Raw genomic sequence first — 26,881 nt, forward strand, 5'->3', positions numbered from 1 at the left:
GTTTGGCATCAAAGGACTAAGTGGAAGGCTTGTGAAACGAGACACCAATCCAAACATCTGGCCCATACCCTTGGAAGAATAAAGCAAGCAGAACCTAAACCTGAGTTGCTTTTGTTTAACTTTGTGCCTATACTTCTACACCTTCTCTCCTCCTAGTACGACTATCAAGCCAGAGCCAAATGCATTCACAAAGTGTGGGCAAGTCTCCTCAAGACCATGGTTGTTGGTTTGGTTGGGTGTTTGGTTTTGGTTTCTTTTTGGATTGTTTTTTGGTTAGGTTTTTTTTTTTGTTTTTCTTTTTTTGGTGGTTGTTCCTGTTGCTTTTTTTTTTTTTTTTTTTTTGTTGGTTGGTTTTTCGGTCTGGTTTGCCTTTTTTCAAGTGTTGGTTGGTTGATTTGTGCTGGTAGAGATTTGCTCTTTTCAGACGGGAGGGAGAAGTGCCAATACAATCAAAGGCTCCTCCAACACTAATGCATTCACTGGCAGTACATCGGATGGGTCCCTACCTGTGACTGCACGTTGGCTCCAACCTGGGCCCCTTGGTAAGAATCCCCATTGAGAGACTGCACGCTCATGAACAAATCTCCAGAGTTTGACATGTTAAAAGAACTGGAAGAACCTGGAAAGGAAAGAGTGAGGCACCTGAATCACAGAAAGGAAAAAGATCCACCCCATGACTCTCAGCCAAGAGGAAGGAACAACATGCAAAGCAACCACAAAAACAAAACACACAGTCAGGTTAGTAGTATGAAGAACAGAGCAAGCAAAAAAAAAAGGATGCACTCTTGAGGTTATTCAAAGCCACATGTTGTTACAGCTCAATGCCAAGAACATTCTTCAACAGCTCCTCAGCTGGAGGAAGGATTCTTCATGCTTTTGACTGGGACAAACAAAACACAGCCTGGAGGACTCGGACAACATCAGAATCCTTCAGACAGCTCTGAAGGATCTCGGTTGTTGGAGACAACAGCAGCTGTTGTCCACCCAGCAGACTGCACTGGAGACCAGAATTACCCAGACAAGCCCTGCTAACAAGAGCAGAAGCCTTTGCAGCAGGCAAACCAAGCCCCTGCTGAGCAGCTCAGAACGGGGGGGTAATTCTAGCCCATACTGCTCCCTGCAGGGTGAGACATCCAGAGCCCATCCAGCCCCACGGCTGGAGTTTTGGCTGAGCCACAGGGCCTCTGCGAGGGGGTAGTGCATGGGGTTTGCCTTCAGGACATCAGGAACCCATCACTGGTGGGAACTGCAGAGCACCAGGAGCAAAGGCTCATAAAAACATGAAGGCACTTGGGTTAGACTCACTCCCAGTGCCCATAAGGCTGGCAAAAGTCTTTCATTGTGATGGCCCGTGAGAGAACACAAGGGTGTCACAGCCCTCCTGGGCCAGCTGCCCCAGAAGAACAAGCTCTGTAAGCAAATTCCCCACTGCATGCACCAGTCGTCAATGTTAAGCTAAAAAATTGTAACAGTGAAGACAACTGGGTGGGATCAGGAGAAAAAAATCTCAAATGAAAAGGAAAAAATAAATCCCGCCTTTGCAGAAATAAAAGTTTTATGCTTCCAGCTTTGAGATATCTGAGCACCTCCTAAACCACTTAACAGAAGAAACAAACCCATCACGTAACTGGAAGGCAGGGAAGGCAGCAAAAGGGTTAAAAATAAATAAAAAGGTTTTATGGGATTATTTCAGAATTTATCGTGCAGATCAGCGCGTTAAGTGTGAGACAGCTCAACGTGCAAGGTTTAGTTATACATGACGTTAGCCTTGGAAAGGAGAGACTTCAGGGGCCCAGGTCAGCTATGCTTTCAGCTCCAGTCCCAAATACACTCTCGTCATCTACACTGCCATTTCCAGCTTGGAAGACTGGCAACCACAGTCCTGGTGGAATTGCCCAACAATGGCTCATGCGTACGCTCTGAGGAATGCCTGGCAATGCCCCTCCCTTTGCTGCAGAGGGAAGAAACAGGGACAGCTGTGCCCTAGAGGTGGACCAGGAAGGCTCCTCTGAAGGAGGCCACCTCTGACAAAGGTCAGGGAGCAGCAGGTCTATGCTGGTGACTTCATGCTCACTACCTTCTCTGCTGCTCTCTTAGTGACCAGCTCTTTTGTCAGGTGCTGGCAGTTCTCAGAATCAAAGGAAAGCAGAAACATCACTGCTAGATGCAACACCCAAGACAGTCAAGAGAAAGACTCATCTTAAGCACAGTGAGTCTTGGATCAGGACCCTCCCACCCACTGGTGCCTGAAAAGAGCGAAGCCAGGAATAGCTTATTGTCTGTGCTCACTGTCAACCTGCCCAACCTGTTCCAGAGAGCAATCCCACAGCGCTGCATAAAATAACTGGGACTAGTCAGGAGGCAGCTGCAACAAGCACCTCCTCTGCTCAGCTGGCAAAGGGCTCCTGTCACTTCCCAACCTCTCAGGTTACTTGCTATTTTAAAGGCAAAAAACCTAGAGAAATGAGCTGGCAGACTGGGGCCAGCCCACCCTGACAGTGCTCAACTTTAAGCGGGAAGATAGGCACGTTTCACACACACAAAGATGCTTCCAACCCCATTTTCTGAGTGATTGCCTTAACCACCTCAATAAAAGCACAGGGCAGTAATGCAGCGTTGTACCCCCACAGTGGCTGAGAACCAAAAGCCTGTAGCTACTGCTCACAAGAAGCAGAGAATATTTCCCTCCTCTTTTGAGGTGAGCAGAAATCTTTGAGATCACACAAATAATCAGTGGCAGAGTTGGAAAGAGGACTCCGGAATCCCTAAGCACCTGGCATGGCATTGCTATCGCTCTGCCCCCAGCTGAGCAACATTTCATCCCACCTTCCCCTACCAAAAGAAAATTATAACAACAATAACAAATAAAAATGCCATAAACTTAACTGATATTTTATAGAAACTTAACAAACCTGGCCATAAAATTGAGACTGGGAGGGAGGAAATAAAAATAAACAAACAGCCACAAACTCCAGTTCTGAAGAGCGACGGTGTCTCAGAAATCATGAGGAGCGCTGGAAATGTCACTTACAAGATATACACTGCTATTGGCAAGGGGTGTTTTTACAATATATGTGCATATCTAAACAGTAAATATGTCTTGCTGCTGATGTGGATGCAGAGATAAATATGCGCATACCAATGGCCCCGCATGTATGGATGCATTTGGATCACAGGCGTAATTGCAGAGCCTTCTGCACCACCACTGCTGCTTCAGCACTCACCCGAAAATTACAGCGGCCCAAAGCCTCAGAGGCACAGCTAAGAGGGGCTGATGCATCCAGCTGGGAGAGGGGGCAGCCCTGGAAGAGCCCTGAAAATTTAGACTAAGCTATCCTCTGCAGAGATAAGATCCAGGACTACAAGTCCTTCCACTAGAGGAGGCCACACTGTAAATCTAACCTGTCCCTCTGAGAGGGTCTTTTCCTGAATGCACCACAGGTTTTTGGTGGCTGTAATTTGGTCTGGGGTTCCTCAGAAACTGAGAGTTTGTGAATGAGAGAAGCTCATCTTTGAGCTTGTGAGCCCAGGAGGAAAGTGCTCTGATCCTGGTGTGGAATTACTGTAGGTAGACCAGAAAACTCATGACTTGTAGCAGTGTGGAAGAGTGGTTCATGTTCAGCATCCAGACATCTTTTTAAAGCCAAGACCTATCCCCATTATTCCTTGGTGTTGAGTTTCTATCAGAGCAGATTCAGAAAAAGTGCTGGCAATGTCTGAGCAAACTCTGGCAGTCAGATCTTGCTCTGGGTGAAAGCTTACATGAAAACAATGCTTTCCAAGAGATTTCTTCCACCCCTAACACCTCTGATGAGCAAAGCTCACCACAATTTTGCCTCCATTTCAAAAATCTTTGCAAACTTGACTGTTGGTATATCTTGCACCACTTTTCCAGTTCTTCAGAGAGCTTCTTCTCCAGCTTCTCCAATGTCCTCTGTGTTCTGACAGTCTCGACTTCCTCCTCCAATTTTCCAGGATCTCTAGTAAGAATTTTTCTCTAAAATATCTGACAATTCAAATGTCTACCACAAATAAACAAACAGGGTAATGGTGTTCACTGGAGCTGAAATCAAGCCATCCTCATCTGCTGCCCCATCCCACCTACCACCAACAAGACAGATCCAGCACACTGAACCTCCTCAGTGACTTTGGTCATGTCTACAGGATTCCTAGTTGAAGCCATGACACACATGCATTGAGAGTACAACATTTATGCCTCTTGTGGTGTCTTTACCATGGCCAAAAGTAAGGGAACAACGTGGTGATGGACTATGTATCTCCTTAGCTGGCAAAGGCCACAAAGCAGGTCCAAAAGCCAGGGATGATCCAGCAGGACATTTGTTCTTTTTCACTTGCCAAACAACACTGAGGACAGTGAAGCTATGACCAGAAGAGTCTCTGCTGAAGCAGAGTCCTCTCCAGTGGTGTGTTCTGGACACAAACGGAGGAAGGCAGAGAAAACACCTGTGCCTGCTGAAGTACATTTTCAGGCAGCAGCTTCACAAGAAGAATTTTACAAAAAAAAAAAGGGTGAACAGGTAAAAAAACCAGCTCAGGACAATTCTGGCTGCTCAAGATTTCACTGGATGCCATCACCTGTGTGTGGCCCTTGAGGGCTCTGGTTAAGCAAAAGAGTCTGCCCACATAAACCAGCTTTCATCTGCCATGTGGTTTTTGTGCTGAGACTGTCCAGGAAATAAAAGTGAGGATGGGGAGTTGTTAGCCCAAATGAGCCAGACTTCTCAGCTTATTTGAACATCTGGCTGATAAAGCCCAACCGCATGTATTCGGGATGAAAAGGTGTTTGACATTCAGGCCTGGGTGACTGAGGAGGGGGGACCCTGCTCTGAACGTGCCAGATGGCCAGACAGATGCAATCCCTGCCCTTGTCAATGTGTGGCCAATCTCTTTGACTGACTGTAGCCATTCACTGATCTCCAGTAACATGGGCATCAATGAGAGAACAGATGGGCCTGCGTAGCCACAGCAGAAATGAATTTAGTTCCTGTCCCAGGTCCCACTGCATCCAGTTCCACCTCCTCTTTCAACAACCACAGCCCTCCAGGGACTACACTGCTGGTCATTTCTTTCTCATGACCTGTCCTCTGTTTACTTTCTTTCCACATGCCCCATAATGTATTGAAACCAGAAAGTCCTCTCTTTGTTCAGCTACTTCCTCACCAAAGCCTCAGCCAACGATCTGGGAACAGAAAGAAGTCCATAGTGCAAAAGGAGAGGCACTGGCCATGGTAGTTCTTCACCTCTTCCACCAGCTTCCATGATCCTCCCTGGAGAATTCAGCACATCTAGATGGTCCTGGACACAACTGTCCCAATCTTTGTCACACAGGTATTTCAGACCTAGATTGTACAGGTGTGCTTCTTGCTGCTAGGACCTACAGGATGCCTTGAAGCAGAGTGTGCTTCCTCACATGATGTCCTCAGGATGTGCCTTTGTCCCAGAATGTGACAATGCAGGGATGCTCAACTGAGCTGTTACATCTGTGTGGTTCAGCTGGGAGGATCTCAAATGTCAGGAGATAAAAATCTCACACAATTCCAGCTGTTTTCTGAGGAGAGAACCTACAAGGACACCCAAACCCACCACCTCTGCAAGCTGACCTAGAGCAACTGGGGCCTCCCTGCTGCTCTGCCACCGTTGCAGCATTACAGGCAGGGTGTGGGACCTGGGCCAGGTTAGGAACACTTTATTTCTAAGCAGAAGAAGGATCTCTGTGCCCTGCAAGCTCCCCTCACACTGCTTTAGCACCGCTGACACTTCAGGCACGTGAAAAGAGGTCAATGACTCCAGACTGCAGACAAGTGAGCCACAAAGAGGACCCAGGAGCTCAAGTTTTCCCTGTTAATAACAGGACTGTTTGTCCTTTCTTGAAAGCACAGTGTTATCCAGGGATTATCTCAGCTGTTTACTGCAGGGCACTGGCCAATTTATCTCTGAAACAACCGCGTTACTGCCTGTGGGGAGGGCGAGGAAACAGCCTTGCTCTGGAGCACTATTAAACTGGTCAGGCACTGAGGAAATGCTTATTCTCCTCTGTGCAGCCCAGATCCAAACCCACTCAGGCAATTTGAAGCTGTTCCCTTGCTATTCCAGACCTTTGGATCTCACTCCAGCTGAAGAAAGAGGAAAAGGAGGAGAGCTGCATCTCTGATGTGGGCTGCAGGACAGCATCACAGGCAGCAGGCCTCTCCCTCAACACTCACAGCTCTGCCCTCACCAGCAGAATTCCCTCCAGCCTTTTCTACAGGAGGTGTTAACATCAGGAGAGCCCACCTGACCAGATACTTTGTGTCAGCTCTTTGGAAAGAATGAGATTTTTGAAAATTCGGTTGAGAGAACGGGAGGGGAATAAAATTCCCCAAAGCAAAAAGAATCAAACGAAACTCCAGCAAATTGTCTCTGCAGAGCTCTGCTGCATCCACCTAAGCCCTCAGAGCACCTGAGCCAGAGCAGGCAGCCCTGGGTGAGGAAGAGGTGGGAGATTGTCCCAGCCAGAGACCCATGCCACTGCTTCCTCCCTTTGTTTGACCCCTGGCTCTCCACCTTCTACTCACATCCTCCAGAGCCAGGGGTGTTTCTGGAATGTGATTCCTCTGATACCTACAGAGGCAGGGATGTGCTCACTACAGAAGCATGTCCTGGTGGCAGCCAGCATCTGCATGGTCTGGGTAACATCCTGCTGCCCACTCCACCACCTCTGTGCTCCCTTCCTGCTTCTCTGATCACACCAAGCATCACATCCCTCGGGAAGGGCACTGTGAGCATTCAGTCAGCTCAAAGGCTCAAGAGTGGCACATTCCCACTCTCCCTCCCTCCCCTAAAAAGAAAACAGGCACACGGATATTTGCATGGATTACAAAGTACATGGCACCCATCAAGTTTTGTTTTTTTCCCCTCCTTGTAAACAAATCCCAACTTTTCACTGCTCTTGGACCCACAGCCCCTGAGCATTTTTGGGTTGGCCAACTTTGCAGCAGGCACCATGCATGAACTGAGCATCGTTCTCTAGCAGAGGAGTTTAAATCTGGGCAGAGTGCTCTGTGCCTTTGACTCTCAAAACAAACAAATGGAAACCACAGCAAATGGGAAGGGAAGGGGGAAAGGGAAGGGAACGACCCATGAATTTCTCTGGATTGCACTGACACGAAGGGAAAATAAAATTCACACAGAGCACACTCTTGCAGGTGATCCAGACACTGTCATGTAAGCAATCAAAGAGATAACCACAACAGAAAGAAAATCAAAGGACAAAAATTTACCCAAAACAACCCCCAAAATGGCATGAGCTACGACATCTCAGAAATGCTGGGGTTCATCCATTAGGATCACTCATGCTTTCAGCCCCAGTGAAATAAAATCATTACGCAATAAATTTTCTATTACTTTTTTTTTCTCCCGCCAAAGTTCAAGCAATCCCAGCAATGTTTTGTGGACCACTTTTCTGGTTTTGTGTTTATCATCCATGCATATAACCCCCACCATAACATCACCAGTCACAAGGTCTGATTACATCCTTTTTTCCAACAAAAAACAGAACAGGAAAGGGGAAGAGGGGAAAAAAAGAATAGGGAGACAAAAGCAAAGAAAATAACGTAACCCCCCACACAACAAACTCACCAAACCAAACCCATTTCCCTTTTTTGTTTTTTTTTCCAAGACCACAAAAGAGAGCAAACCAGACCCAGAGAATAAAAACCAAAATAACCAAAAGGAGAAAACCAGAGAGATTAGAGGGAGACGGGAGAACGAACAAAAACCCAAACATTAACAACCCAAAATAAAAGAAAAATCCAAACTAACCAGCTGAATTGGGAGTTGAGGGTGAGTTAGCCTGGCTTCCATGGGCTGACACGTTGGTAGCCGTGACAGCCGTTTTGGCAGCATAAATATTGGCTTCCTCTTGAAATTTACCTATGTTCTTCTTGTACCGGATTCTCTTATTTCCAAACCAGTTTGATACCTAGAGTGAGTTCAAGAGAAGACAAGGACGTTAAGGTTTCAGCTCTGCCAAGTGCACCTGATGAGGAAGGTGGATTAGTTCAGGCAAAGCAGGGCAGATTCTCTCCCCCCATCCAGTTTTCCCAGCACCTTCCACCTATGTGTGCCACATCAGGCCCAGGAAAGGTGATGGGAGCCCCTTGGGAGCACTGGGTTTGTGTGGATGTAGCTGGTCCTGCTATAGATGGGATGCTCCACAGGAACCACTAGACCCAGCCCACAAAAATCTTAAGAGGGATTCAAAAAAACATGACAAAGTCAAATGACCCCAAAATTGCATGGTTTTTATTTGCCTCTTCCTTGGTATCCCTTTGATGGGATAGATGCCCTGATTACCAGCACAGCTTTGAGGGACAACACTCAGAGAATTGACTGGGGCCTGGCTGGCACACAAAATTGGCTCATTATCACCAAAGCTCTCTTTTGCTCCATCTGAGGGGAATAGGGGCACAAAGCCAGAAGTGGATGCTCTTTGTCCAGCTGAGCTCAGCTTTGCAAGGTTTAGCATGAGCCACTGGATGAGCCAGGAACTTCAGGGGAAGGATGGAGGAGCACAGGACTTGTTCTAAAACCTAACTTTGGTCTCAGGAAAGAAGTGTGTACCTTGGGAAGGGAGGGAAGATGTTTCCAGTGTGTTTGCCCAGAGACATGCTGATGATATTCCTGTTCACTCGTGGGCACTATCTCACACTGAGCTGTTTCAGAGAAGACATGGGAAAGATTCAACCCTACAGCTTGAGAAGCAGCTGTCAGCTTCTTCTTCATCAGCACTGAACACAGAGAATCAGGGTAATGTCTTTCTATGTGCAAGTCTCTAAGCAGAAGACAACTTCCAGCCAGTTACTGACTTTGAGAGAGTTTATCAGGATAAAGGGAATGGGCAAATGAGGAGGATGCTGCAGCTCTCCAGAAAAGCTCTGACACTCCTAGAATTGCTTGGAGCTGCAATCTTGAGCTAGCAAGACCAACCCCTTCAGTGAGATTCCGAGGACATCCTCCCTTTGCCTGCTGGTGCTCCCTCTTCCAAATGAACTGAGCAAGCACCCAAAACATAGAAGACAATAATGGATGTTCATCCTTTGAAGCCTGTGATTTTTTCCCTATCTTAGGGAAATGGCTTGGGCTAGGGTGTTGATAAGTGAAACCCATGTGATAACTGAAATCCTGTGCTGCTTTCTGTCTGCAGTGCTATTAGAGCATTCAGCAGCTTCCACACAGAAGTGGTTTCATCCACCAATTTAATGGCTACTGAGCTACAGGTATCCAACCCTGCAGAGCAGGAAAGAGAAAATATAACCTGCAGAGACTCAGGTCAGCACTCAGCCCAGATCTGGGAGCAAACATTTTGCTGGCACTGCCAGGAGCTGGTGCTGTTGGCAAGGAGCTCCTTTCCACCTCTTGGTCCAGCTTTCTCACTAACGACAATGTGCTCCTTCATGATCTTTCCACATACACATCTCCCCATGACTGCTCTTCTGGCTTCACATCCTGGGTGAGCTCTGAGCACTACAGGGCAGGAGGCTGGAATATACAGCCACCACAACCTATCTGCATTTTAAAATCTGTGAAGCACCTGCCTAATTTGGTCAGACTCTGAGTCCAGATCAACTCTGCCCATGACTTGCACACATCCATGGGACCTCTGTTCCCACTCAGTCTCAGCAAATCCAGACCTGGATGTGTGTTTGTTTCTACCTTACTCAGATGAAGAAGGGAGGCAGGGCTCCACCAAACAGCCTCAATACAGCACACTCAAAAACACCTCCTAGGCGCAGCATTTCTCCTGGGCATTTTGTCTTTGCAAAGGAGAACTTGTAAGTGTGAACAGATGAATTAGAAGTGAGAGGGGAAGCACTGGGACAGCTGGAGCTTTACTTAAGCCAATATGTGCTGTCTCCTGTAGGTAACTGGGAAGAAGCAAGGTTTGGGTCTTGCAGCCCAGGGGAGGCAATTGGAGTCACTCAGCAGGCACTCAGCACGGTGATGACACCTACCCCTGGATGCTGCTGCTCCTGCTGAAGGCAGACACGCTCCCACAAGGACACCAGATGCTACTGCTGTCTGCAGTTTACTCAAGTGACGAGCAGGCACGTGCCTGGGGCTGGGAAGCAGCCCAAGGCAGGGAATGCCACGGGAGCCTAGAGGGGCTGCTGAGCTCACATGGGAACAAGCCTAGCGTAGGCCACAAAGATTGGCTCTCAGTCACACAGCCTGCTCCAGAAAGAGAGGAAATAAAGATGGGCAGGCCTGAACAATGAACATTTCAAGGGCTGACTGCGCCCCTCACAAATCACAGCAGCTCCCAGGTCAGAGCTACAGACTCCAGGAACTATGTGGTTTACTTGAACATATGGAAATAATTAATTTTGTCTTTACTAACACTATGTTCTTCTGAGGGATGTGCAAGTCAGGGAGATGTCATGTTCTGCAGCACAAGGGTAATGACTGAGAGAAATGACCCTGAGAAATCCTACTCTCACTCTAACAGTTCCACCTGGATCCTTCCCACCAGGACTTGTCCATTCTATCTTACCAAGTAAAACATGCACAACTCTTCTTACTGCTTTTAATCCCCTGAAGAAAAGACTTTCAGATCAAACAAGCTCTTCTTGCAGGTCAGGCCAGCACTAATTCCTTGAAGAGCCTTTGCCCCTCTGGGTGCTGCCACATCCTGTCTGTGTTGTCAACACCTTGGCTGCACACACAGCCATTGCTCCATGGAGTCTTCATCCCTCCTACAATCCCCTCTCAGACTTTCCTTTTCCATCCATGGCCTCAATCTGCAAGTGCCATCTGCACTCCCACCCACTCTCACTAACTTGCACTAAACTGATTTAATAATTAAATGCTCAACACTGGACATGGCTGACTGGTCTGAGGTCTGGAATACCCTTCCCCATGCTGAGGTTTCCCACTAGCCCAGGCTTTGAACTCTCTCACCTGTGAGACTGTGATGCCACATTTCTTGGCTAGCTCTTCTTTGGCTTCCTCACTGGGATAAGGGTTGCTGAGATGGGAATAGAAATACTCATTCAGGATTTCCGTGGCTTGCTTGTTGAAGTTTCGTCTCTTCCGCCTTCACGTGAAGAAAGAATGGGGGGAAACAGAAGGAAAAGGAAAGGGAATGAGCACCAGGGATCCAAAAATAGAATGCAAAATGAGTTTCCCACTTTCCTCCCTCCCCACTCTGCTTCTCTGAGCATGGAGTGCAAGACTCATGGCCAGGAAGCTTCTTATCTGTCCCTTGCTGGTGACTGCTCTCTCAGCACCTTTCAAAGCAAGCGAGTCTCCACCTCAAATTTATCACTGTATCCTCCAGCTCACAGCAGTCTAAAAACTGGCATCCAGCTCCTCCACCTGGGAAGGTGACTCCTGACACCTGGCTGTCGCGGTCAAAGACATTAGTGCCATTCTGCAAAGCTCTGTGCTGAGGGAAGCAAAGCTGGATACATCCTTGGGGAAGTCTGTTCCATTCACACCTAGGCATTATTACCTGTCTGCCATCTCTTTCCTTGTACCCCTGGTGTAGCTGCCTCCCCTCCCCATCGGAAGCTACGGCCCAAGCTGCAGTCTGCACCTAACCAGCTTGGGAAATGAAGTAATTTTACAGCAATCTGAAAATCTGGGACAATAAAAACAGTGGGAAAACAGTGGGAAATCTAGTGGGGACAGGATGGCCTGGAGGATAAACTTTTCATCCCTAACTAGAGTGCACGTTTTCACCGCAGAGTCTTGGTGCAATATGCCCCAGCATCTCCTTCTGCCACAGCAAAACCAGGATGTGCAATTCTCAAGGTACAGCTGGGAGCCTCACCGATGGATGGCTTGAATTGCAGTCCCCTCCCCTGCTGAGCCACAGACAACTATGGCATAAAGAAGGCAAAAAACCCCTCTGGCTCAAGACACAGTCCCTCAGCTGGCCCTCAGTTTACTCCAGCACCAACAAAGCTCCCAGCCCCAAGGGACTCTGCAGGAAGGGTTGGTGGGGCGGGCTCACCGTGCGTCCAGAAACCGCGAGCGCAGGATCATGACGGCTTCGCACGTGCTCTGCTTCAGCTGCATCTGGATGGAGCTGAACTTGCGGTGGATGATGCTCACCATCCGCTCGATCTCCTTGGGCGAGATGGGCCGGGTCCGGCTCTGCTCGCGCAGCAGGTTCATCACGTGCGTGGTGAACTCGTTGCACGCCTGGGACGGCAGGAAAAGCAAAAGAAACCCCAGGATGGGAAGGTCATTCGGTGGTGTCAAGGACAGGGGGGGTACAGGAGGAGATGTGAGTGGAGGTCTCTCTGGCTGGGGTTTTTCAGAGCAGGCTCAGAGCAAGAATGTGCTGGTGCTCAGGGGATGATGCCTTACAATTTTGGCTTTTATATTTTTATTTTTATTTTTCTGTTTTTCAAATCCTGTACTGCATAACTCTAAACTCCACAGAGAGTCTTAGTTAACTCTCTTCATGTTTTGTTCAGACAAAACAATCCTTCTACACCTGAGATCCAAGGACACCCTCTGCCTCAGGCCCCAAAAAGTATAAACAAAAGTGAATTGAGGGGAGCAAACTGGGGGTATATGACTTTCTTACCTGAAGCTGCAACTGGAGAATTAACCCCTGATAGGCAAATAGACCAAACTTGTATCTGTCTGAAAAACTCGTGACCATTATCCATTTTGGGTGTAGCCCCTTTGTCTGCCCTTAATGTACCTGAAGGCCCTTCATTAAATATATCCACTTTTATCCTTTTGACTTTGTCTGGCCTCCATTTCTAGCTAAGCACAAAATAGGGAGAGAGAAATTTCCCTGGTCTGCCAAGCACAGGGCATGAGAGACTCCCAACAAACATGCTGGGAAAGCGAGGAGCTGATTTCTTTGCTCTCAGGGGGATCATGGATGGAGCTGGGGTAGGTGAAGCCCTAGGATTCATGTAAAGCATGAAGAAGTCCCAGTCACAGTTTTCCTGGTTGTGACTGGAGGAGCTGTAGATTTATCTGAGGAGGACCATGAACCTTTTGCCTCACTGCCTGTCCTCCTACAGCCCCACCATGTGTCTTGCAGAGCCCTCTGTGCTTCACAGGAGCAGCTCCCAGAGAGACATGGCCCTGCTCCATGCTCTTGGCACAACAGGTAAGAAGTAAATAAGGATAATAATTAAAGCCTGAGTGAGGCAGGAGCCCTGACAAATAAGGGCAATCAGGTAACAATCCCAATTAGTTTGCTGCTGGCACAGCACTGTCTGGCTGCTCCTGCTGTCCCCATGCTGTGCTGTGAAGACAGGGCAGTGAGAGAAGCCAGGGGGACAAGGGAGGGATTTTGAGGTCAGATCCACTTCACTTCCCTCTTCTTCATCCCCACAAGCATTGGAATGATGAGATCCTCTGATTCCCAGAACCAAGCCCCACAAACCAGGGGCAGCACTTGGACAGTGATGGCTGCAGAAGCCTTTGGAGCTCCTGGGACGAGGGTGGCTGCTCTGGGGACAGTGTCTGCAGCTCCCAGCCCATGATGGGGAAAAAGGGACTGGCAGGGGAAAGAAACACTGCATTTGTGCACTGGTGACATGGGCTTGACTTGCTGTGTCTTACCCCACCCCTCCAAGCTGAACTCCCACCATGGCTCAGATCCAACTAGGAGACATCCACAAGGGCAGCAGGGCCCCTCCAACTGCCCATCCCCAGCTCCAGCTGCTGAATCCCATCTCCCAGGGTGAGTGTGGCTATCAGAGCTCTCAGCCAGATATCTCATTGCTCTCAGACACCCCAGCAATTTCAGATCATCTGCTCTTGGCATGAAATAAAGAGCATTAAAGGCAAAATCACCACTGAGTGCCATGCTGACCCAGCAGCAACCAGACTGAGAAGCCAGGGGCTGAGCTCCCAACAGCTGGATTGGAGTAGGAAGGAGGTGGAAAAACCCTGAGCCTTGGTGTTGCAGGACTGTGGGCAGAGATGTGGACCAGCACAGCCACTTGCAAAGCTACTCAGTGGCAAAACCAAACCCTGTCAGTGGGTTGTGAGAAGGAAAGATGTGGCCCATCCCACTCTCTGGGCCTGGCTAAAGGTTCCTCTCACATGGGTGTCTCTTTGAGGAGCAAAAGTGAAGCAAAACCAGGATCAGAACATCAAACAAACAGAACTCCTGCCCAAGGGGAGGAAGAAGCAGAAGGTCTTTCCCTGAAGCCTGTCCCTGTCTGTGCCAAGGGCCTCTCCTTGGGCTTGGGTAGCAGAGGACATGAGGCCTCTACCCCTCTTAACCCCAAAAGAGGACCCCCTGATGTGCTCTCCACTCCCACCCATGTGGGATGGCTGAGGTTCCTCCCTGTCTCTGTGCCTCAAGGGAGTGACAGCAAGGGCTGAGGAGAGCCACCAAAGGTCATCCTTCCAACCAGCCTGCTCCCTGCCTGCCCTAAGGCTCTGCCAAAATGCCTCTCATGGCATGACTCTGCTTGGCTGCTCCAGAGCCCTGCCTGCCCACCCCGACTCCAGCTCTAACCCTGGGGCACCCTTCCCTCAGCTTGGCCAGTGTGGCCATGGGGGTGAGACATCCCCCAGCCCCACCACACACCCAGTTATTAGCCAGGTAAAATGGAGGCTTTCCTGGCTCTAAACCAGGATCTGAAAGCCCACCTGGCCCCTGGCAGTGGAGCTTGTCCTGCACCTAAAGAGGTGATGCCTTCTTGATCACATCCATAAACCATAACCTTGGGGTAGAAACCACAAGTGCAAGGTGCACAGCAGCCAAGAGAGGTCTGCAAAACATCTGGAAGCACTTGAAAGGAACTGGTTTTGAGCATTGACCTGCAAAGCTCATCATGAAATTGTCAGTGTTACCAATAGCTATGTTTATGACCAAAGCAGTTCTTTTTTTTAAGAGTAATTTACTACAAGAAAAAAGATTTTTTTTTCCCCTGGAAAAAGAGCTTTTCAAGCAGAAAATATATTCAAGGAAGATTCTGATTCAAGCCTTGCTTAGACAGTTGTCATCACTGAGGCCAGCATGTTTTCCTTCACAGGGCAAATTCTGGGTAAGATATCAGGGCAGGAGTGAAAAGCGAAAATCCAAGGGGCAACCCATGCCACATCCCAGCATAAAATCCCAACCCTCCCAACACTAAAAACGAGCATGTTCTCAATCCAACACCCAGTGCCATTTGCCCACACACTGCTAACAACAGATGTCAGCAGTGATCCAGGCTGTGCCGGCAGCTCTCCCGCTCTGCCCCCACCATCCCACCAAGGACCAGCACCACCAAGGAGCAGCACCACGAAGGAGCCTGTTACCTGCTCGTACTTCTCCAGCTCCGTGTGGTAGATCTGTCGGATCTGGGACAGTTTGGCTCTGTAGTCAGAGTGCTCCACTGAGTTGTCGGAGCCGGCTCCTCCGGACGCGGCGGCGGCGGCGGCAGCGGCGGCCGAGCCTCCTCCTTTTTCGGGGCCCGCCACCCCCTCGGCCAGGAGCATGTTGTCTAACCTCATCAGCTGGGGGTCCGTGGGCTCCTCCTCCTGTGCCCCCCGGATGCTCAGCACTGCAGGAGACACAATGGGGAGAGGAAAGCCTGAGTCACTCCTGGGGCTTAACTCAGGGAAGCTCGTCCTGGTGCCTTAAGTTTGAGCTTTTATATTTTCCAGATTCTGTACTGCATTAGTGTGTGACTCTGAACTTCATACAAAGTGTTACAAGTTCTCCTCACAGCTCAGTCACACAAAACAATCCTTTTCCAGCTTGAGAACCACACACCACTGGCAGCTTCAAGCCCAAAAAGCAAATTGAGGAGAGTAACTGGAGAGGATGGGACTGCAGAACCTGGAGCTGGAATTGGACAATGAACCCCAATATGGAAATGGACCAAAAGTGTAAAAACTCATGACCAGGATCCATCTTGGGCAGAGCCATGGCCAGGCTGTTGCACTGCCCAAGGTGAATCCTTTGAAGGCCTTTTGATAAATCCCACTTTATTTTTTTAACTCTGCCTAGCTTCTGTTCCAGTCAGCCTCTCTAGGCATCAATGCCAAGCTGGACTGACCCCATCAGCAAGGTTCTCTTCCTTCCCAACAGGCATCCTGATGCTCCAAGTACTCATCACCAAGCTTGGCTTCATTCATCACTACTTGGCTTCCAGGGGCACTGCAGCTCCCTGCTCCTCTCCCTGCCTCCTTCCTGCAGGACAGAAGTGGGGCAGAACTGGCAGTGAGCTCACCACAGAGCTAACTCAGAAAGCCACACTTTTTGCTAGAGCAAGCAGCAAAACTGGCAACAGCAACACAAAAACCCAATAAATGTACCCATGCTTGCTGCTGGAAGCGATAGGCACCATATCCCCACTCAAGCATGGGATGGGAAGTTGGAAATCTCTAGCCCTGACCTCATCTTGCTCATGGGTCCTCTCATGTCACCCAACATGTCATTTACATCAACCCCACATGGCAGAGAAAGACACACAGAGCCCAGGGCAACTGTGCCTTCGTTTGCACATCTTGAAATACAGACTGTGGAGAGGGCTTGAGGTCCATGCTTTTAGCCATGCACTGGGAACATAAACAAAAAATGTATGAAATAGGTTTTGTTCTTGGAAAAATGCCTTTTCTTTAAGAATCCAGTTGTTCCTCCGATGTCTAAACCATACTGAGAAAAGGAGCAACAATGAATTATCTTTCAAAAGAGAATCTTCCTCCCATCTTTGTGCTCCTTGCCTAAACTACTGCTCCAAGTAAAAGTTCTCCTGTGGGGGCTGTCCTGGAAAAACAGCATGGGAGCATCCCAACAGCTTGGGATGTCCCATGTCTGAAAAACGGAGGTTCCCTTTGTGCTCCCTCTGTGTTTGAACACGGAATGTGAGATTTCCACATGCACAGCTGCATAATAAACGACATAGATAAAATAAAGCCTTGATGAGTGAATTTAAAAAAAGCATTTCCTAAGGGAAAACAATCGTATTTCCCCATCTCATCTGGCACAGGGGCTCTGAGCACACGAGCACACTCTCTCTGCACATCCATAGCTGGGAAATGTTGTGTGGGTTTTGATAAAGCCGTGCCCACTGACACCTGAGATGAATTTGACCCCCTCCCAATCCACAGCACAAACAAGAGCAAGTGATTATTCCTGTCATTTAAAATAAAAAAGCAGTGGAAGATCTGTTAGCAGCAAGAAATAAAATCAGAGTAGCTAAAAAACCCCAGCAACCACTGGGTATGGTCTTCCCCTCTCTGCAATAAGTTAAAGATATGGCTATTATCAGTACAAAATTGAAGTAAAAGACCCTGTTGAGAGGTTTGGTTAAGACTAAAAAGAGCTTTTTAAAAAAGCCTCAAAGCCTACTGAAATTACTATTTTCAGGACATTTCACTCATTCATTTAATTTTATTTTATTCATACATTTGGATCAGTTACTCATTCATGCATTATTGGCATTTTTTGCGATTAAAATATGGACTGTCAACAAAGGTGGGAAGGTGGGCAGAAAAAAGCCCAAGAACAGTAAAACTGGAACTAATAATAAATAATTCCATGCTAGGGAGGATTATTTCTATGTGGAGGAATGAGGGCAGAGTGCCAAATTTGAAGCTGAGCTCTCGGGAGACAGGACCAGCATCTCTCCCCTCCACGGGAGGATTCTCATGGCACCCAGCCATGATAAATAGATCCAAGGGGAGAGGACAGATTTCATCAAGAAAATGGTTTGGGGTCTATGGTCCATAAACTGAAATATGAGGCAAAAGTAGCCAAATCCCTTAAAAAGAGGAGAGGAAAGTTGACAGGATGTAGCAGGGAGAGAGACTTGCCATGAAAATAAAGAGAACAAATTCCTATTCTTCCAGGACAAAAAATAAACGAATAAAAATCAGTCAATTAAAGCAGATCAAAAGCCTAAATACAAAAGGAAAGCAACACAGGTTAAAAATAAAAAAAAATATTGAAAAACACCTCAAATAAACAAATCAAAACTGGAGTTGCCAAAACAGGCGCATCTGGATTTCAAAAGGGAAATATTTTTAGATTAAAAATCTCAGGAATCATTGACCTGACAGGTAGGCACGAGTGATTAATTAGTTTATGTTTAGAGAGCTGCTTCCTGATGAAAGGTGCTGAGTATTCCTGGGAGCTTTATTCCTGTGCCACACGCACAGACCAGCACCCAATGGAGATGTGTCCCCCACAGCAGAGACCTGAACCCAGCCTGGGCTTGGCTGTTCGCTCAGGATAAAGCCTGGGAGTAAATAAATGGAAAGGCCCATGTGTCTAAGCAGGACTGATGCTGCTTATTTATCCCTGAAAGGCTGTGCTCAGCCGTGGAGAAGACAAAATGATTATTTAAAAGCTCCTTTTTTATCTTCCTAGTGCTGGACCCAGCTCTGACACACCTCCTGCCAGCATGCCTGGGATGCTGGGTTCCTTGGCAGCTCCCACCCTCCAAACTGCCTCCTGTGATGGGAGGAGCTCTGCTGGCTGGGGGATTTGGGATGGGATTGGCAGCAAAATAAAATATATTTTTTTTATTTTACCCAACCTGTAGTGCCTGGGTAGCTGGTGGCAAAAGAACCCTGCTCTCTCACTAAATTAAAACAGAATAAATGAAGCAGAATGATCCTCAGTGGTCCAAGGGGTTACAGGCATGTAGGCAGCCAGGCAGACTCAGAACCCCCCATTTGCTGCTCCTGATTAAAGAAGGGGGGGGGGGGGGGGGGGGGGGGGGGGGGGGGGGGGGGGGGGGGGGGGGGGGGGGGGGGGAAAGGAATAACAAAAAGAAAGATAGTGACTGGCAGCCAGGGGGGAGGAAAATTCCTGCAAGACTTTCTGTCCTTGGCTGCTTTCCTGCTGCCTCTGGAGTCATGGTGTTTGCCACTAGATGGTGCTCAGCCCTCACCCAGGTCCCCTGCTGATCAAAATGCGTTTTTAGATGTAAATATATACACACACACACAAAAAATACTAATATATCTATATGTGTGTGTGTTATATACATGGGTGTGTTTTAAAAGTAAACCCAAGGCAGGTGCCCTGTCCCCAGCCCAGCTCGGATGTGGCTGTCCCAGGCTCACCATCCCCGATGGCAGCAGTGGGAGCACCTGGGGACCACAGAGCCACCAGCCTGTGGTCCAGGTCACCAGGCTGGGTCACAGGGACCCATTCCAGCAGTTGGGAAATGGCTCCCAGCTCCCACACTTGCTCCTTCTCCCTTCCTGAGGAAGGGATTACAGCCACATGGTTCAGAGGACATTGACACAGGCTCTGTGGAGTGGCTGCAGTGCAGGACATGGGAAGTGATGGCACGACTGACCTCAGAGAAGCAGGTGAGAAGACAAAGTCAAAAACAGCTCCTTGGCTCTCTGCCTGCCTCGCAATTCAGGGACACAGGATGGAAACTGCCTTGAGCCACCAGAGCTTGCAGATGCTCCAGGATGCTTCCCAAACATCTCCAAGGAGCACCTACAAAGCAGCCAGCTCCATGCTCACATGGGATGAGCAGCCAGCATCCCACATGTCCCCCACAGCTTGGCACCTGTGCCTGGTGTCCCCTCAGGTCACACTATCACCAGCCAGGGTGGGGGGCACAGGGTAGGAGACAGAGCCCTTGCCAGACACCTTTGGAACAAACACCACTCTGGGATGGCCTGGGCTGTGAACACATGTAAGAAATCCACAAAGGAGGGTACCAGACTCCTCTGGTACTCCATGCCACATCCCCTACTTTATTTACTCCACTTTTCTGGGAGCATTTTTCCAAAAGAATCTGAAAAGCACAGGGGCTGAGCACATAGTCATCTCTCTACTCCAAGGCCACACCAAAATACTTCCACTTAGCAACTCCTTCCTCTTCACCCCTTCCAAACCCTCCAAATTAGAGGTGTGCAGGCAACAGAGACAGAACTACATGACAAAGGCAATCAAACATGCTGGGGGTGATGGCAGAAGCTAAGCAGGACACTGTGCCTTAGCAGAGACAACTGCAAAGGACCTTCAAGCTCCATCTTTTTCTAGAAAGGGAAATTTATCCTGCTGTGGCCAGTGCCTTCAAGCTGAGGAGATGTGGGAAGCAGGGCCAGACTCCATACAGCCCCTCACAAGAGGATTCAGGGTGTGGTGATGATGCTAACTCAGGTTATGATGATGAAGGAATCGGTGCCCCAGAGCCAGCACAGCTCTTTTTCTGCTGACTTCAGCAATCAAAAGCAGGGTCCTGTGGAATTTCTGTGCCTGCCTGGTTAAGATTCCCTCTGATGACATGAGCTGGCAGTTCCTCTGCAGCCCCATTTGCTGACACCACCAGCCAAGGGCATTTAAACAAAGCCACCCTAGAGAGGAACCTGCTGGGTGGTTTGAATGAGTCTGGAGGGAGCACTCGCCCTCCTGCCCAAGCTCAGCTACTTCTGGGTTTTATCATGGTTGTTTCTGCCCATTCCCAACTTGCTGAACTGCCTTTCCAGGGGGACGTTTTAAAGGAGAAGGAGATTTCAAGTAAATGATTGCAACTTATCGAAAATAATGTGCTACTTAGCATCGGAGACAAGCATCCTGGCAGGCAGAAATGGGAAGCAGTGCTGGAGCAGATGGGAGTAATTACGTTGTGATTTTCAGAAGGGTTTTCTTTCCTGCCTCCACTGTGCCTCAGATGTACTGGGAGGCGGGAACAACCCACCCAACAACGGAGTTTGGGGAGAGGCGGACAGACAATTCCTCTTGTCAGGCTGCGAAGTGTCACTTTGTCATGGGGAAAGCAGAGATGTCCACTGTTGGTGGAGCACTTTTGGCTGCTCCCTCTGTCCTCTCACATGGCCCCAAGGGGGTGAGATGCCTCCTCCCTCACCAAGATGCTCATCTGCCCCAACAACACTCAACACAGACACCAAGGTGGTACCCAAATCCTTTCCTGGAACAGTGGCTGCCTGTGAGAGTGGTATGGACAAGAAGAGGTGGCAGATTCTCCCTGGGAACCCCAAAACTCTTGCACACGCCCAACCAGCAAACAGCATGGCTTTGAAACACACCTGGGACATCAGCTCTCTTCCAGCTTTTTGGGATTTAGGATTGGCAACATTTGTTTGGGGAGAGCTTCAGGGGTCGCAAAAGCTCACTGGAAAATGTTGGGGTTTTTAAACATTTTTTTTTTACAGCTCCACGTCTTGACAAAAGCCAGCAAACATGGGGACAGCTGCAATGCCAGCAAATGCCTCTCCTAACAAAACCAGTAACCAATCACCTTATTTTAAGCCCATCTCAACATTCCCTGGAGCCTGAGACTACATTTGTGAAGGCTGAGGATCGAAACACTGAACTTGGGACAAGAATACTCCCACCTGCCTCATGTTTGAGGACAATTACATGTCTAGGGACTGCATCTCCCTCATACTCGCAATGTGTAGTTGCAACCAAGTCAGAAGAACTGGGGTTTGCTTCCTTGGCTGATCCATAGGCTTGAGGTGCTCTTCCCAAACTTTCTCTGTGCAGAGAAGTTTCAAGACTCCATGCACCTACCTGAACTCTTGGCTTTTTCTCTTATCCAAGTGTACCTGCAGCCTACTTTCTTCTGAAACAGCAAATCCCCCACAGGAAGGAAAACTCAGAGTCTTGGATCTTACCACAGAATCCTGGAATGGTTTAGGTTGGTAGAGATTTTAAAGATCATCTCATTCCAGCTCCCTGCTATGGGGAGGGACACCTTCCACTACCTCAGGATGCTCCAAGCCCTGTCCAACCTGTGCCAGGGCCTCATCACACCCACAGTGCTCTCTTAAAAGACAGTTGCCTTCAATATCCAATGCTCAGAAGAAATGAATTCCCAGAGCTTGGTGGAGGTTACTACAGCACCCCTATCTGGGTCTTCACACTGCCAGGTCAAAGGCACACAGTGTCCACCTTAAACGGGAATCACAGTCTTCAAAACAAAGGTGGAGCACTTCAATGTCAAGTAATCACAGGAGTCTTAAGCCTTGGTTGAATATATTCACCATGTTGACAGTAAAGCCACTGAGAAAATCAAAGTCAAAATGCAATTACCTATTTCCAACATAAACAGAAGCTGGAATTTCTAAATACACAGATACACGCCCTTCCAGCGAGCAGGAATTAAGAGAAGTTCTTAATTTTATTTTCTTGCAATTGACATTAAAGTTTCCTCCTCACTTCAACCATTCCAAAACTTACAAATGGATGAACAGATTTTTGCTCAAATTTTCCAAAACAGGCTGCCGTGAGATGAGGCATGGAAAAATTCAGCTGGCAAAATGGCTTTTTGTGCATCTACTTATTTTATTTATTTCCCAGCAAAAGGAGGAACTCTGTGAAACTGATGGGCCGTTTCTGTCACCAATTTTCACTGTCTAAAGCCATAAAATAAACCAAAAATCCCAGCAACAAATCAAGAGAGAGGCTTGTACCCATAAGCACTGCAAAGCCACCTGGATCATTGTAAACCCACCTCTTTTACCAACACAGGAGTGTCCTTCAGGGCTCCTTGGAAACAATATAAAGAGATGCTTTTAAAGGTGGAGAAATGTCCCTGTAGTCCATAAAACTGTGGTAAGATACTCCCACAGAGACAGGAGCAAGTCACATCAGTTCAGATCAATGGTCCATGTAGTCCTAGAGGTTGGTTCCAGCCATGGCCAACAAGCCCAAGTGGAGACTCACCCAAGGCCAGCAACAGAAGCATCAGATGCTCAGGGCAGCAGCACCTCCCCCAGATCCCTCCTACCCACCACCAGTTTGGAAACCTACATCACAACTCAAATTCAGATCAATCAAAAATGCTTCCTGAATCAAAAATGAAATCTCCTCCCACTTCATTTTAATTTACTCTCTCTCTCCCTCTCTTTCTTGTTTAAATAAAAATTTGGGTCAATTTCAAACCAATTAAACTGCTTTAAAAACGTAACTTTGAAAAATAGCATCTTCCCATCTTTCTGGGGTGGAAGTGTCTAAATTATTTGTTGTATCCAATGTATTTTTTTTCTTTTTTTTTTTAAAAAAGGCTGCATTTCCTTCAAACATTAACTTTGGGGTGTAGAGAATGGAATTTATCACATGCCAAAAAGTTTCTCAGCTCCCAGCAGCAGCTCTCCATCACTTCAGGAGGATGCAGCTTGGATGTGCCACAGAAGCTGCAGAAGAGAGACACTTATTTCATAGTGCTGGCAAAGAGTCTGCACCAGTTTTCTCCTAACCCCATCCCAAATGCCAAATAAGTTGCCACAGCGAGCGAGGATCTGGCAGCAAAACGATCAAAAGATCTGGAAAATTATTACTAACATATTCTGTGGAAAAAATATTTCCCCTTCCCCCCCTAAACTGGACAATGATCTAAAATAGCCAAAAAAATAAAGCGCAATGTTGCTGCGATTACTGAAAACCAGATTCTCTGCGAAATGTGACTCTGTGGGGAAGCTGAATGAACACAGATGAGCTCGTCTTTCCAGTCCTTCCCTGCATCCTGCTCCTGCTGACCAGTTTAGCTCCTGGCCAGTAACTGAGCCTGCTATGGAAACTTCTGACACCAGCCCCACACATCCAGTTACTGCTGGGGTTGGCTGTGGCTCAAATTTAAATATTTTCTGTTTTTCTCCTTGCAGTCCTGATGTCAAAACCCATGTTTCCTCGTGGATGCTTTGCTGCAGGCTGGTGGGCTTGGGCAGCAAGACTCCCCAGCTGGAATTTTCAAATATTCATTTGGGGACAGGCAGCACCTCTTGCACCACACACAGATGGCTGAGCCGAGCGTTTAGCAGCAGAAAGCAGGCTGGAAGTGCTTCCACACACTAAAGACAAGGCAACCAGAGCCTAAACACCCCACCAATGGACAAACCACCTCCTGCCCTCCCACTTACAGCAGCTTCAAGCCTGCCTCTGCCATGCCCCACAAAGCACAAACCCTCACAGCTCCACCTAATTAGGCACATCTGCGTCCCCCTGTAACATACTGCAAACAACCCAAAAAAGCCCAGAGCCAAACTGCGGGCTCAGAGGGCTCAGCGCTGCCTCACTGGCACACTCTGTCCTTGGAAGAGTACAGGTCATGCACAGGTCCCCTCCCCACCCCACTGAGCACCTCACAAATGCCCAGGCCAGGCTCATGGTCTGAGGAAGAAGGCTGATGCTGGAGAGCAGTGCTGAAGCTGGCTGGAGCAATCCCACACTCTTATCTCACAAAGCAGCTTTCCCTTTCCTAAGCAGGGCAGCATTAGCAGGCTCCAGTCAGAGCCCTGAATCACAATCAATCCCGTATCTGCATGGGCAAACCCAGTACATCCCAGTACAACATATAGAATGGATATTAGGAAGAAGTTTTTACTGAAAGAATAAAAAAGTATTGGAATGCTTTGCCTGGGGAGGTGGTGGAGTCACCCTCCCTGGATGTGTGCAAAAAACGGCTGGATGTGGCACTTGGTGCCATGGTTTAGTTGAGGTGTTAAGAGTGTGGGTTGGACTTGATGATTTTTGATGTCTCTTCCAACCTGGTTATACTGTGATCTCAAACTCTCCAGCTGCACTGACCACACCATAGGGGAGAGATGGTGCATGGCCATCTCCATCCAGCCTCCTCCACCCCACCCCAGCCAGGACCAACCTCCAGCTGCTCAGAGCAGCAGTGGCAGCAGTTAAAGGAAGGCAGAGTGAGATTCACCACTGCTCTGCTGCTGGGCCAGATTTGAGCAGAAGATGTGACCCAGCTCACTGACTACAGGCTGGCCTGGCTCAGGGGAGCAGCTTAAACCATGGAGAAAACACTTCAGTCCCTCCAAGACAGCCTGTGCCAGGACTTCACCTTTTCCTGGTGGAGTTTGGGAGATGGGCCTGAGTCCCCACTGCAGCACCAAAAGAACAAATGGTCACTGAGCGACAGAGTAAACCATTGTCCTCACTCGAGGAAATGAGGAGGACCTGGCGCTCCTCAGGCTCAGGCTGGATTTGGGGCTGCCTAAACCCTGCAGGAACAAATCAGCAAACAAAGGATGGGACTGCTCCCAGGTCAGGTCCAGCCATAAACCCCCTCCTCTGAACAGAGAGTTGGGCTGGGATCTGCGCGGTGCTTTGCATATGAATTCTGCTCGCTGAAAAGAAATGGGTTCTTTGAATGAGCTGAATCTGTTAATGAGAAGCTGGGGCCTCCAGAGCTCCTCTGAGGACAAGGGTCCCACTTAACTGCCCCAGGCCAAGCCCTGAAACCTGAGAACAACAAAGAGAGGTTTTCTCCCAGAAGGAAGCTGCTTTTCCAGCCTGCTCCCCTCTCCAAAGGTCATCTTCCCTGGGCACACTGTCTGTAAAAGGCTGCTTGATGCGCACAGTGGCTGGGGCATGAAATTCCATAGTGAAAAGACTGGCAGAAGCCCAGGTTGAAAAGCTGCATTTCAGATTCCCTTCTCCTGCCATCCTTCAAAAAAGATGACCTGTGAGACTCCATCCAAGGGAAGCTGGCTTGGAGTTCGTCAGATGGCAATGTCCCACTCAAGTCTCAGCTTTGCTAAGTACTCTGAAGGTACATTCATTCCTGAGAGTGCTGCCACTCTGCTGCCAAGCTGATGGCCTTGCCATGAGCTAGATTGAGGATTTTGTGCGATATAGGAAAGATCTTCCAGGTCTTGGAGCCAAGCCCTTGCATGGAATACACTCTTCCCTCCCCTTCTCTCTCCCAAAGTGGGCAGCACAGAACCACGACAGACATCTTTACGAAAGCTGGGGACAGACAGGGAACTGCTCCCACTGTGGCCACGTCCTGCCCCTCTGCTGCCAAAAGACCTCCGCACCTCCCACCTACAAGCACGTTTTCTGCCCAGAACCACCTTCCCACTTCCAGCAGCACCACAAGAGCTGAGTGGGGCCCTTGTCACTCTTTTGCTCACTTGAAGGCAGCCTCATTCCCTGGTGCTCAAAGGATGTGGCTGCAGGAGCAGTATATTCTCTTTTTTTTTTTTGGTGCATGAAAACAAGAGGGCAACAAAGGAGAAAGGAGAAGCAGCTATTAAGCAAGGATTCTCCACCCAGTGTAAAACCTCAGAGATGGGTTTTGCAGCAGGAAACCTGTGGCCCTGACCAAGGGGAGATGGCAACCACTGCTGAGTACGAACGGATCAGAAGTGCTGCCATGGGTCACAGTCTCCTCTGAGGTTCAGCCGTGGCCCAGGGTCTCTGCCTTGTGGAGGTTGGACAGGGCTGATCCCTGACAGACAGAGTCTTCTGCTCCCCAAGCATTAGAAACTATTCCTCCACATGTGCGCCTCTTGCCACCCATGGCAGCAGGCAATTCAAAGCCTTCTCCACGAAAAATCTGAAAATAAGTTGTACACCTATGAGGACAGGTCCAGTGCAAAGCAAGAGAAACAATCACAACCAAAGCCATCAGAAATCTCACCCCAAATCCTGTTGCATCCATTTACACGCAACATACTCATCACTGGACAATTTCAGGTACCCACTTTCAGTGCTACAGATAACACCAAGACAACAGGACCAGACCCAGCCTCCCTGGAGCCTGTATTCACCCAGCCCCTGGGTGGTTTTGGAGTACCACAGCTCTCCAGAACTGCGTGTTCCTTTTAACTCCTTGCAGACCTCCCTTACACACAAGGTAGAGTCACCATCCCTGGAAGTATTTACAAGACAGGAAGATGTGGCTCTCAGGGGCAGGGTTTAGTGGTGGAGTTGGCAGTGCTGGGTTAACAGATGGATTCCATGATCCTGAAGGTCTTTTCCAACCTCAACGATTCTACGATTCTGGGTCTTTTTCTCCATGCCATACACAGATCCCACCAAAACCTATCTGAATGCTCCTTCTCCATTTAGTTTCCAAGCGTGTCCCACCCACACCACCACCGAGAGGTGAGGTTTGCCTAACCCAGACACTCCTGTGGATAAGATGCTACCCTGAACTCAACTCTG

The 26,881-nt window shown here is 48.5% G+C and overlaps 1 protein-coding gene across 2 annotated transcripts in view; it reads right to left on the minus strand.

Moving 5' to 3' along the window:
• The window catches only part of PBX1 (PBX homeobox 1), a 127,305-nt gene that overhangs the window by 11,819 nt on the left and 88,605 nt on the right, over positions 1 to 26,881 (minus strand). Inside the window, exons 3-7 of one of the 2 annotated variants that reach the window (XM_033067448.2) lie at positions 15,292 to 15,536; positions 12,017 to 12,207; positions 10,960 to 11,095; positions 7,822 to 7,981; positions 507 to 619 (exon numbers count right to left, since the gene is read on the minus strand). In XM_033067448.2, the coding sequence (XP_032923339.1) occupies positions 507 to 619; positions 7,822 to 7,981; positions 10,960 to 11,095; positions 12,017 to 12,207; positions 15,292 to 15,536 (845 nt within the window). The remainder of the gene's footprint in view (positions 1 to 506; positions 620 to 7,821; positions 7,982 to 10,959; positions 11,096 to 12,016; positions 12,208 to 15,291; positions 15,537 to 26,881) is intronic. The other variant, XM_033067449.1, reaches the window with a different exon arrangement.

This window comes from Catharus ustulatus, chromosome 9, assembly GCF_009819885.2.
Source record: "Catharus ustulatus isolate bCatUst1 chromosome 9, bCatUst1.pri.v2, whole genome shotgun sequence".
Taxonomy (NCBI): Eukaryota; Metazoa; Chordata; class Aves; order Passeriformes; family Turdidae; genus Catharus; species Catharus ustulatus.